Source organism: Cyphomyrmex costatus, unplaced genomic scaffold (genome assembly GCF_001594065.2).
Source record: "Cyphomyrmex costatus isolate MS0001 unplaced genomic scaffold, Ccosl1.0 scaffold516, whole genome shotgun sequence".
In the NCBI taxonomy this organism is placed as follows: Eukaryota; Metazoa; Arthropoda; class Insecta; order Hymenoptera; family Formicidae; genus Cyphomyrmex; species Cyphomyrmex costatus.
Window position 1 is genome coordinate 85,727 of NW_017279406.1, and position 14,276 is coordinate 100,002.

The 14,276-nt window shown below is 31.3% G+C and overlaps 1 protein-coding gene across 1 annotated transcript; it reads right to left on the minus strand.

Moving 5' to 3' along the window:
• Positions 1-8,153: 8,153 nt before the first annotated feature.
• Positions 8,154-14,169, minus strand: LOC108778822 (uncharacterized; the record flags this gene model as incomplete). The annotated part of the gene is made up of 3 exons (XM_018546115.1): positions 8,154-8,321; positions 13,407-13,603; positions 13,750-14,169. Coding segments are annotated over 3 exons (785 nt in total), but the record flags the coding sequence as incomplete, so codon positions are not given.
• Between the last annotated feature and the right edge of the window lie 107 nt (positions 14,170-14,276).

Consider the following 14,276-nt stretch of genomic DNA (forward strand, 5'->3'; position numbering starts at 1 on the left):
CGAGGCGTGTGAGAAGGAGTCTATACAATTCGAATATTTTTTATAAATTGATTGTTAACTCTCGTCCGACGTACTATAATCGTTAAATTTCACTTTGTCAAATCCGGTTAATCTGATGTCTTTGTAAAATTTGGCTTCTTGCGTTCGCGGGCAACTAAAAATTGATTAAATTGTGATTCCGACCAACTTCGTTTTATTTTCTTATTTTTTTCTTTCTTTTTTTTCTCTTATCCTTCTTTCTTTGTTCTTCATTCCGCGACAGTGCATACTGTGCGAAGTGCTTCAGTGTTTTGTGATCGTCCTGTGTTGTTAAATTTTGTGTTCGCCCCAAATATTATAACGAGAGCGCTCGTTGTTCGCGGAATAAGGTATAGGAACGCGAGTAACCAATCTCACCCTAGCTGCGACGACTGTCGTTCCAGTTCTCTTCAAATCATCATACTCCGTTTTCGAGAGCGCCCTTTTACCGCTTCCTCACCCCGGCCGCCGAGCGACTCCCTTAAGGGAGTTCTATGGCTACTTAGCTAGTCAAAGCCATATGCCGTTGGAAGTGCCTTTGACTCGAGCAGTTGTAATCATAACGTAAGGTTATGTTAGACGTCGCGCATGGTGTTTACGTGCTCATGTACATACCATCCTATGTATGTATGTGAATGCGACGTTGCCAGATGATATAATCACACAAATGGTAGGAATATAAAATATATTTTTCACTACATTTTAATTCATTTTAAATCTCACAGGTACCTAACAGTACCTTTTAAAGCGGATATCGATTCCGAAAAAAATATAGATTTCCCTAAAAAAAAATTACAATGAAATCTCAATGTTAATTATTTTTTAATCTAGAAAATACAATCATCTCCCATAAGACTACGTGTTAAATAACAATAAATGTAATAATTCATTTCTGAAGTCTGAGGTACCCTAGCCTTACAAAATTTTAACTCAAGCATCTTTATAGTCTGATTTAGCTGTTTATAAATTTTCACCTCATTCTCAATGTTAATCCCCTTATCCATAGAACTCCCTTAAAAGATCCGGTCACCGTCCGAACGGGATAACGAACACGAAAATCGCATGTCTGGACTTATCGTTGCAAAAAAGCTGATCTGAAAAGAATTGCTAAAGCTACAGATGCGCAATATCTAACTTCGCTAACCAACATGGAAGGAGAGGGGAGTTTTGACGCCAGTTTTATATAAATTCTCACGGAATTATAATTAGCACCTAAGATACAGTTCGATCGTTAAAGGCATTTTATTGGTTGTGTTTCTCACGATCCTTATAAGATTTACTATTTAAATATTGTTTCTTTTTTATTTTAAGGTCAAAGGCACGCACAGGGAACTGACGAAATGGGGTTAGAAAACTTGAACAGCAAGAATGTTGTCGCAGGAGAAGTTGGCGAGAAAACTGCACTTCCAATATATCTTCTAAATCTTGGTATCATCAAATTCTGAATTTGTTCAGTTTCTTTTCCTTTCATAAGATATTTATTTACCAATTACCAAAAGAACATATATTTTCTTATAATATTTCTTTCTTTTTATATTTTACATATAGATTTATAAGAAATATTTAACATTACAAAATGCGTGATATCTCAACAAAATTACCTTTTTAAAAAAAGGGAAAGAAGGCGCCAAGTGTGCGTATTCGCCTCACAAAAAGCCGTTACATATATTATTACAGTATACAAAAAATGAGATGAAATCTTTTTAGATTGTGCCAATATTGTGAAAGGAATATATTTTCTTGCTATATACAATATATAACATATACTTTATTTCAAAAAGTAAAAGTACGAAAAACTTGGCGCTACTAGACCTCAAAATATACAATAATAAGATGGTTATTAAATAATTCCGAATATGAAAAATAATAAGATCTAGCAGCGCCAAGTTTTTTGTACTTATACTTTTTGAAATAAAGTATATGTTACATACATATATGGCAAGAAAATATATTCCTTTCACAATATTGGCGCAATCTAAAAAGATTTCATTTCATTTTTTGTATACTGTAAAATAATATGTAACGGCTTTTTGTGAGACTAACACGCACACTTGGCGTCTTTTTTCCTTTTTTTAAAAAGGTAATTTTGTTGAGATAATTCATATACAGTAAACTTTTAATTGATTGTTCGATCCAATGTGGACCGGATTCATTGAAGAAATAATCGGGATTTTTTTATTCTATTTTCATCTAAAATGTTTTAGATAAAAATAAAAATTAAACCCATGAGAAAGAAAGACTTAACGGTGTAACTTATAGACGCTTACATAATATTTATAATTCTCTGTAAACATACTACGTATGTATTCCTTTAAATTGCACGCCGATGAACTACTCCTATTTTTCGGTCTTGAAAAAAAACACAAATTCTGCTAAACTACTGCAAACAGAGTTATACAAAAGCCCTACAGTAGAAGCCCTACAGTAAAAGTAAAGATGGGGCTCTAAATTTTTATAAAATTCGTATTAAAAAGCTTTGAAAAGTTTAGAAAATATGAGAAAAAAGAATAATTAAAATTATATTTGATTATTTTAATTATTATTAGTATTTTTAAATCTTCGCGTCGTATCATTAAAAACTTATTCGTTTTTTTATTAATTTAAAATGAAATCTCTTAATGGAAGACCCTGTAATAATATATAATATCGTATATAATATATTGTATACATTTTTTGTTATAATATTGTATATATTTATTGTTTTATGTAAATTATTTTTGTTTATTGTTTTATTATAGTTTTTTAAAAATAATATGATAATAATGTTGTAAAATATTTTTAAAAAGCAGTGCTCGGTTTTATATCAAATAAATATATTTTTAAAATATATATTTTAAGGGTCGACAGGAGTGACCCAGAGACCTCTAGTCGAAGATGAATTCTTTATTCCCAAATTATGACTAAAATACTGGATGGATCACGTTTTAATTGCGATATTCGTAATCAGGAAAGGCTCCTGAAGGCTCGTACAGAGCTATTTTTTTGTAAAAAAGGCAAAATAAAAATTTGTTCTGTTATCTCACTCGATGTATATTATGGTGCAGTTGAGAGGTGTATGTATACATGATCTTATTTTAATAAAAATTGTCAAGAATTAATTTGCAAATCTAACTCTGTACGAGCCTTCCCAGCAATATAACAATGAAATCCCAACAGGTTTCATAAGGAAATTTTATTTCTTTGAAAAGAAAAATGAGCATAACTGATCTAGATCTGCACTGATCTGCACTCATAAATGTTACCTTTATTCCCAAATTATGGCTGAAATATAACATGAATCGTGTTTTGATTGTGATATTCGTAATCAGAAAAGGCTCCTGAAGGCTCGTACAGAGCTATTTTTTTGTAAAAAGGCATAACAAAAATATTTCTGTCACTCCTGTCGACCCTTAAGTAAAGAAAAATTAAAAAATTATTTGGTATTTACTATTTTACATAACTTCTTCTAACTTATTTCTTATTTAATAATTTAAATAAGTTTTTGAAACATATTTTATGTTTTTTATTTTAAATAAATCGTATCAGTTATTTTACCGAGATGTAAAAAAGTAATTAATATGATACTTGAACCGATAAATTATATAAAAGATAATAATACAATTGATGTTTGTTTACAGCTCAGAATGGCAAAATTATATGCGGAATTATGGGAGTATTAATTTTAGTTATTTTATCTATTCGATGGATTTGGTATAAAAAATGGAAAATTTGTCATAACTCTGAACAAGATTTGGAAATGAGGGACGAACTGAAACGGTGAGTCAATGAGACATTCTGTTATCAAATTTTTAGGTACAAAACTGTAATGAGTTTTCTAATATAAATTGTTTAGTATTATTGAGGGAATTATATGAGGATTAACAATTAAAAATTCGCGGCGTTTTCTATAGACGAAGAAGATTATTTTATTAGAAAAAAAAGAAAAATAAAGTAATAAAAAATATATATCGATTCACTCACCGCTTTCCAAATCTGCTTTGTTGCACAGGAATTTGGCACACACCTCAAACTGACTTTCTTTTGTTTGACTTGTTTTGTTTCGTACAAACTTGCTGTCACACGAGGATTAATAATAAACAACTCGCGGCATCTTTCCGATTGACAAAAAAGACTACTTTGGGTGCTATCCATCTAATGACACAAATCACAAGTGTCGTTCTACCTTTGTCATTCTACGAAAGTCAAGAAGGATAAACGACGTTTTTGTCGACATGTGTCATCAAATGGAAGCACCTTTGTTAGCAACAAAACGACATATCATTTCCGGCTTTGTACGTCTCAGGTATAACTGACTACTGACTGTAACTGATTACTACAAATTGTATCTCAGACTAGTAAGGAAAACTACAGGGTGTCAGAGGCCTTGCTTCAGTCACGCCATCTAGTGATTTCTGTTTTTTAGTGCGGAAAACGTCTTACAAAAACCTTAACAGAGCTACGTCAGACCTACCAGTGCCACCTAGGTATCACTCTATCCTTGTTCATTGAACGTTAAACAAGGATGACATGACTGCTAGGGAACACCTGGGAAGGAATTAAGTGTAGAATCGTATAACCGACGAGATACTATAAAGACCGTCCCCTTGAAAAACTTTCTGTTGGAGGATACCTGTAGGAATGAAGCACAACTGTGAAGTTGGGGGCCATCTTCACACGAGTCCGGAGGACTCAGAGATAAATGTAAAGCGTTTTCGTTATCAACATTTGATGTAAATTTGCAGTTATTAATATAAATATTTGGCTAATACACATTATTAAATCCATGATTTTTTAATGATATATAAATATTCCATAAATATGTAAGTATGTGCATACTTGTAACGCTATAGCTATAATATGTTATACATATATTTTCGCAAAATTACAATTTTTTTCTTTATAGTTACTATCGCGCTATTGATAATCAAACTTGCACAATAATATTGAAATCACAATTTTAAAGAAATATCGAGTATCATTGAGCTTTAAGTACTGGCACGCTTACATATACACGTATGTATATATGTATGAAATTAATAAATCATAAAATTAATACTATATTGTTAATTTCTTAATATAAATTATTTAAATATTACGCAAACTCCTGTAAGGATATTGGTACTTAATAGTAACTCGTCGATGGTTATATTAATGTAAAATCAATTCTTGCTTTACAAATAATATTTTTAATTATTTAAAATTAATTACATAATGCACTTAAGACTCCTGAGTAATTATCATAGCCGTATATTGAATTGTAACGTCAAAAGCGAGAAATGACGCGTTAATTTTTATTATGTGTCATTTGTAAATAAAGACAATTTTTAATTTAAGTAAAACAAAATAACGAGATCACTTTAAAACATTTAAAAATAATCGAAAAATATACTTGTTTCTCCTGACAATTAGTAATAATTATAAAAAGAGTGATAAAAGACACGTATAAGTGAAAATAAGCTACGCAATGTATAAAAGTACTTCATGTGCTTTTGATTATGTTTTACAATTATTTACTGACTGTTAGCTGGGAGAGGGGGATAAAGATAACTTTCATCTATTTTTACAATTGTTTTAAAGCGATTTCATCATTTTATTTTATTCAAATTATATTTATTTACAATTAAATGGCTAGTAATAAAAAATGACATATCATTTCTCGCATTTGTGATGTCACGATTTAATATGATTGTGATGACTATTCAGGAACCTTAAACATAATGAGTCAAAATATAATTCAGGCTCCACAATTAAAAAATTACAACAACTAATTAATCTTGAAAAAATCCAATGTGAGCCAATACTAGATATTCGTATACATAATATACTAATTTACTCACGCGAATATCTAGTGTTGGCTCACACATTAGCTTCTTTCAAGATTAATTAGTTATTGTAATTTCTTAAATTAATATACATATATAAATAATATTCATACAATATATATTTCTTCATACAGTTATCAACCAGTGAGATGTCATTAAATCCAAATTTAGATATAGATTTCCCACATTCCGTAATATATACTCAGATTGGATATTTCAATAATCAAATTTTAACCATTAAAAAAAATAAAAGAGTATATCAAGAGACAAGGTAGTGGCTAGCGCCAAGTGAACGCGAAGCGCAAGACCGCACCGTGTATCTTTACGCGAGTCCATGAGTTCCGTGTACCTACCTGAGTTATCGGATCTCACAATAAATGGCTGAATTTATCAACTTTTAAATAGTCTTAATTTAGTTTTTTTGTTTAAATTATATTATAAATATGTTTTTAGTTTCTACGTACCCTATGAAGGAAGATATCTCGATGTGAAGTTCAAATATCTAATTTTGACATTAAGATACGTCATCATCGCCCTCGGAAATGTTGTCCGTTTCTCGTTTTAAACGACAGATGACGCTTGCTAGCATATTTTATTTTATATCGATTAGCTGTCAACGTAATGACATTAGATAGATAAAAGTCAGCACGCGATGGCAAAGGAGGATTTTTGTATTCTGTTAAAGCAGTCAATGTCTTCAAAGCTTATGGAAAAAGTGTTCGAGAGTCGATTTTGGTTCCTTCTAGGCTATGCTTTGAACTGTACTGTCGCTCTGTCGTCTGTCAAGCAATGCCGAAGAGAATAATGAACGAAAAAGGATGAGATAACGAGAACGAGAATAACGATCTGAATAGAATTGCTAAAGCTACAGGTGCGCAATTTCTAACTTCGCTAACCAACATGGAAGGAGAGGAGAGTTTTGATGCCAGTTTTATATAAATTCTCACGGAATTATAATTAGCACCTAAGATATAGCTCGATCGTAAAAGGCATTTTATTGGTTGTATTTCTCACGGTCCTATAAGATTAAATATTTAAATATTGTTTCTTTTTTATTTTAAGGCCAAAAGCACGCACAGCGAGCTCTATTATTATATTTTACGCAGATCAAACGATTATTACTGTGACGAAATGGAACGTTCCATACATGATGCGTTATGCGTTGTCAAGAGAGTCTTGGAAAGCAAGAATGTCGTCGCAGCAGGAGGTTGCGTGGAAGCTGCACTTTCAATATATCTAGAAAACTTGGTATCATCAAATTCTGAATTTTTTTCAGTTTTTTTTCCTTTCATAAGATATTTATACATTTTTACATTACAGATTTTCCGACAACAATTGGCTATAGCGGAACTTGCTCGATCTTTGCTAATTATTGCAAAAACATTAGCCATAAATGCTGCACAAGATGCAACTGCGATCTTGTTGCCAAGCTTCGAGCCTATCATAATTCCAGTATAACGAAACCAGATCTTGTTGATCTAAAGTGATGAGTTGTTTATCTTTTTTTAAGATAAAAGCGTTTTTTCCGAAAATATATACGTTCGATTAAACATTTTACCTCGAAGCTTTCTCATTACATGTTGTAAATGTGTATATACTTGTATTAAGATTGACAAATATGATGTACACAACTTACACAAATTGACTTAATTTATAAATTGAAATATATTAAAATAATTTTAAAAAAGGAGATAAATATAATAAATGTTTTATTATCCAACACACACAGCTTATGTACAGTTTTATAACTTATTTTTAAAGCATCGATTAATTTCTTTTATATTCACAACGTTTAATGCATTGAAAAGCATTTTTTATTTATATCTCTATATCTTACATATATGTATGTGTATATATATATATATATATATGCGCGTGCGTGTGTGTGTGTATGTGTGTATGTAATATTAATGTACTATATGCACATTTTTTGCAGCAGAATACTGACTTACAAATTATTTGTACACAAAGTTAACACCTACATAAATTTCAAAATTGTAAAAATGGATTATTATTACGGATTTTTATTTTATGCGCGCGCAAATTGAAATAGTCTACATGCGACATACGAGTAGCAAGATTGTAAATCTTTAGATATTATTGTGAGATATTTATATATATAGTAAAACATTTACAAATCTTTTATATTTTTTTCATATAAACGCATTGTATTCAATAATATATAAATGCATTTTAATATTAATCTTCCAATTCATCGCTTCCACAGCGTCTTGATAAGATTTAGTTTTCGAACATTCGGGATCTATAGTTTGATCATATCATCAATTCGAAGGATGGTTATGGCTACTTCAGTGGCGAATTTCAATTTCAATTTCACCATTTTAAATTAACAAGATCTGGTTTTGTTATACTGGAATTATGATAGGGTCGAAGCTTAGCGACAAGATCAGTTGCATCTTGTGCAGCATTTACGGCTAATGTTTTTGGTATAATTAGCAAAGATCGAGCAAATTCAGCTATAGCCAATTGTTCTCGGCAGCTCTGTAATATAAAAATGTATATAAATATCTTATGAAAGCAAAAAAGAAACTGAAAAAAATTCAGATTTTGATGATATCAATAATGTTGCAAAGTTTTCTAGATATATTGAAAGTGCAGCTTCCACGCAACCTCCTCCTACGACGACGGTCTTGATTTCCAAGACTCTCTTGACGACATGTTCGTTATCTTCTTCGGCTTGCTTGAGAGGCGAGATAGAGAGAGAGAGAGCATAAATTTTGCAAAATATTATAAATTACATCTCTGTAGTCAGGGAATGGAAAGTTACTTTTTAAAAGTAACTAGTTACAGTTACTCGTTACCGAGTAAAAAATGTAACGTGTTACAGTTACAGTTATCGCTTTTTAAAAGTAACTCGTTACAATTACCGTTACTCGAAAAATAACTTTTCGTTACTTTTCCGTTACTTTTTTAAAATTAATCTAAAAATGTACTTTTGCATTTTTTGCATTTTTTTGTTATATGTCCCTACCGTGAAAGTCGCATAAGACAAAATCATATGTCATGGTATACGTAAATGGGATAAGATCGTATGTGAACAGGATATGAAAGACATACGATTCATATCCGATCGTTTGTGAAGTATATGCGAATCTTACACGAGTCGTATACGAACCGTATACGAATCGTATACAAATCGTATACGATCATGCAATTAACATGTTATCGCATACGATCAGATATGATTCGTATGTCTTTCATATACGAATTTGAACCCTTCATATACGATTCTTATACCAAATTTACGGTAGGGGTAACACTGACAAATATAATGTATAGTTTTATTAAACAAAAAAAAACGATGTAGAATGGCTTAAATAATAAATTAAATAAAAGTAAAATGAGAAGGGTTATGAGCCAAAAATGAAACAGTTTATTTCCCATAAGAAAGACGATGACAATGTAATTAAATGTATAAATATAATATTAGAACAATAACATGGATAAAACAAGATAAAAACAAACGACGTTTCGACACTTATTGTCATCGTCTTATTGGAAATAAACTGTTTCACTTTTGGGTTCGTAGCCCTTCTCATTTTACTTTTATTTAATTTATTTTTTAACAATAATTAACACGTTAAATAGGGCGAATAAGAGTCAAATTACAATTTAAAATCTAAATCTGTGTTAATTTTATTCTAATATTATATATTCTAATATTATTATTTTTTAATTTTTTTAAACACAATTTTGTAATTCTAAAACCTGTAAAATATGCAACAAACTGAAATATTTGTATGTCCTATGTATTACATAGAAGATAGAAGTTTAAAATAATTACTGAATGATGACGGCCGAATGACTAAGGGCTTTCAAGTCTTATTAATAAGCTCTATAAATAGCATATGTATCCAATCGAACCGTGTTCAATCGTGTGCAAAGTAACGACAAAAGTAACTGTAAATTTCGTTACCGTTACCCAAAAAATGTAACTCATTACCGTTACCAAAAAAAGAAAGTAACGCAGTTACCAGTAAAGTTACCAAAAAAGTAACTTGTAACTGTAACTTCGTTACAAGTAACGAGTTACTTCCATTCCCTGTCTGTAGTACATATGCATTGTGACGTTGCAGCTCGCTGCGGCGTGGCAGCGACCCTTCGCCGTCACAAAGCGCAAATAGACGCATGACCCGGGCCGGGAATTGCGAGCGAGCGGAAGAATCCACCGGACATCGTCAGCAGGAAGAGCGAGAAGGAAGCAGCAGCCAGGACCGGAGTAGCGGCCGGCAGGCCTAAAAGCCCGAGAGAAGCGGGAGCCGCAGGAGGGCCGGGCGTCTAGCGAACGAAGGAGGAACACCTCGAGGAGGCGCGGGCCCGACAACTAAGACCGCCGTGTGCCATACAGCGAGAAGGCGGGCCGTCGGAAGCAACAGATAAGCTGCCGACACGAGTTAAGCCCGCAGAGCCTCAAACCACCCCCAAAGGACCTCGCCAGGCACGGCACTGCACGCGAAGGATCGCGAGCCCATAAGGCCTCCCTACACGATCAGTAATACTGAGTCAGTATTACTGATCAGTATTACTGACAGTATGCATTAGTTTTTACAATCTTATACGATCAGGTATTATTAATAATATTTCACTTCAGTTTGACGTGATTTGATGTATATTATTATCTATGACGACATGGATCTTAAGGAAAAAGCATGTATTTAAATCCAAATCATTGTCAGTATTCTACGTCAATCCACATTAATATTAACCACACACAATCAATAATATTCGTTGATACTGACAGTATTACTGACCGTGTAGAGAGACCTATAGATGGGCCGCGGAAAAGCGCTATAATATCCTCGCGGTAACTCTGGCGTGAATATGCATGCCTTTGTATGACCTTTTCTGTATTATTTTCGGCCACACGTTTAGTATTCGGTTCTGCTTGGCAGGACGAGCGAGTGATTCGCGTATCAATCACGACTGTCTTGCGACGGTAATTTCCGATTGGCTTTTATTCGCGGATTGAGTAGGTTCATAGCGCTTTTAGTTTATTGCTTTCACGTTAATACTAATCTCTCGCGCTATCGGATGTTGTATTTTCGTCATTAGTATTGCGAAATTATCGGTTCTTATGCGCCTTCACGTAACTCAATTTTCTTTTCGCCGAAAGCATAACTTTTCTTTGCATGTTCGCAGCGCTGTAGTTTATTCTGTATTTTCTTTTTGTTAGTCTTTCCACGCGCTGCCAATTCCATCCCTATAGGCGCATAATATTATTTAATATTAAATAATATTTTAGGCATATTCTTAAAATATTAAATGTAACATTTTAATAATATTTTACTAAAGTTATATAATATTATCTAATATTCCCGAAATATTAATGGATGGTTATATGTCCACTCCCGATAATATTATATGATTGTTAAAAATAATTTTAAATAATATTATTGTAATATTGTATGAACATTAAAAAAGTAACATTATGGAGTATTATAATTATATTATATAAATATTAAAAAAATAATTTTTAATTTTATAACAATATTACATTATGAAACCTATTTTTATTTAATAATTAAGAATTTACCAATGTTACGGATGTTATAAGTATTGTTTATTTATTAGTATGAAGGATATATGGGGAAAATAGAAAAAAATCATTGATATATTGTGACTTTTATTAAATGAAATCTTCCTTTATAATTTATTTGTATATCTTTTAATTCGTGGAGTTAACAGTTTTCTTTAAAAAATCCTCTTTATAAAAGAAACAATATTTTTCTAAATGGCATTTATAATCTTTAAATTTATAGATAAGTATAGGTATCTTATAAATAAAAATTGTAGTAAGTTATTTAATAAAAATCTTCAGATTTTATATATAGACAAAATATTGTATAAGTTATTTTATAATCAGAAATTATTTTAGCAGAAATAAAAGGTTTGATTATTCTACTGACAACGCTCGTAGGTAGATATGAGCGGACGAAATTGAGAGTCGAATAGTTTTTACTATTTTGCAATTTTTAAAATAGTTAACGAGATATTAATTTCTAAAGATCGCTAAATAAGCGCGTATTCGCCTGGCCTGCCGTCATAATGCACGTCCATCAATTGCGGTCATATGGTACGCTGAGAGTGAGGTACTGACTGTAGGTTTGTCGCTTCGCATGCTCCTACATGCTCCAACACACTCCTACTATAGTTGCTACTTACTCAAACGTGCTCATTGGAGTGAGTAGGAGCTATGATAGGAGCATGTTAGAGCATGTTGGAGCATGCGACGCGAACAAACCTTGTTGACGGTAGGGACTAGGGACTATAGTCCTACTACCCGCGCAATAAATGATCGCGACCGAAAAAGCATGTACTATGACAACAGTCCAAGCAGATACGTGCTATTCGGTGATCTTTAGGAATTAATATTTCGTTAACTATTGCAAAAATTGCAAAATGATATAGTTTTCGACTCACAATCAGTTTAGTCCGCTTTACTTACCTACGAGCGTTGTCAGTAGAATTATCAAACACCCTGTATAAAACATAAATGCATGAACTTTTTCTTCTTCTCATTACTAATATTAAATTCCAAATTCTATTTTAGAAAAATAATTCTTGTTTCTTGATTCTTATTTTAGGGAAATTCTTCCTGTTTCTTGTTTTTTATCCGGAACTGTGCGTGAGATAACCAAATTTTTAGAGGTGCACTTACGTCTCCTTCACTGACTTCCTTAAACGTCATTTTTATAACACCTAAAATAATCATAGAATATATCAAACAATAAATGTAAACATTATTAATGTAAATGTTTTTTATCAAAGTGAAATGAAATTAACACTAAAAATAGAATATTTGAAATTTTGTGCTACGCAGAGCTTAAACGTATTATCTATACTTTACTATAAATAATTTTACAATACATTACAAAAAATTTACACCTTTAAATCTTAAAAAACAGTATTAGTATTTACATAAAAGATATTTTAATTTTATTAATACCCCAAGTTGGAGGTTGGGGGCGGCTATCAACTTAATTTCGGGAAAATTATTTCGAAATCTCATCTTCAGGATATGTTGGAGGCCCAATGCTCATCCCGAGCTGTAGTGCCGAGTAGGAAATACTTTACAAATATAAACAAAATTTAAAATAAAATTTCTGGTTTAAATAAATTCTAAATATATTCTTACCAAATATAATTTTCCATAAATACAGTGTTTCAAATTTCTGTTTGTTATTTTATTGTCCAGTCCAACTGAATTCTGTAGCTAGTTCGTCTGTAAACAATATTTTCATGAACCTTGTAATGGTTTTTTTCATAGTACTTTGTGAGCAGGAATAAAGTTCCGATGTTTGTAAAAAAAATTAATTCTGATAATGGATACATGCGATGATATAATATATCTTTAATTAATGGCTCCCGCCTCCAAACAATATAATAGGAGGTCGATACGGGATGATATAATATCAAATACATTGTCAAAAAAGCAGAACAAATTAAATACTAGTAATAGAAAATTAAGAAAAAAACAGTAATAGAAATATTACAAAACTTTTAAAGTACCTTAGTTTTCTAAACAAAAAAACATAAGTATTTGATAATATTTTCATCTATACTTACAACTTGCTTTTTAAATGTCTCGTTATGTTTTAATTGTTGTTCAATGCTTTTCACATTATTAAGACTTTTCATGGGAAATTTTTCATTTAAGATTTTGTTCTCAGTATCATAAAACTGATTTTCCAATTGCACAGAATAATTGTTCTGTTTCTTGCTCAATAAACCCTCAAATTTTTTTACTCGATTAGTGATCTCTACTAAACGTTTAATAACAAATGTTTTAAATTTTTTATCTTCTGCGAAAAAAAAGCAAATATTACTTTTTTAATTTATAAGTATACATATATAAAAACTAAATGTTTATCGTTAAATAATAATATTCTAAATATGAAAACATTTTTACCCTCTTTAGGCTCTTTACTTGTGTTGTATGTTACACTGTTTTCACTATTGTTGTCACTTATATTTTTCGAATAATCTGAATTACTTGATTTGTTATACTCAATCCCTTCTTCGATATCAATATCAGAATCTGATCTACCTTTTTCAATATCGTGTGTATTACTCATTATACTGGATATAGATGGAGATTTTGAAGTTGACGGTTCTGGATATGTCAATTGTAGAGATTTACTTATATTTTTCTTTGGCAGCTTTGCAACAACACAAGCATCATCATTATCATCTTCAGATTCAGAACTACTTAATACTTTCTTACAACGTAATTTTCTTTTACGTTTATTTTCCTCTTCATCTGAAGTAGTATTAATGTCGGATAGTTTTTCTGCTAATTTTTCCTTTTCTCGAGCCCTTTTATACGTTTCTTTTGACAAAGAATCATTTATAATTATACATGTTTATTTGTACTTATATATCAGGAGACGCGGTAGCGTCTCCGGCCATGTTCAAAAAAACTGTGAACGCTACAAG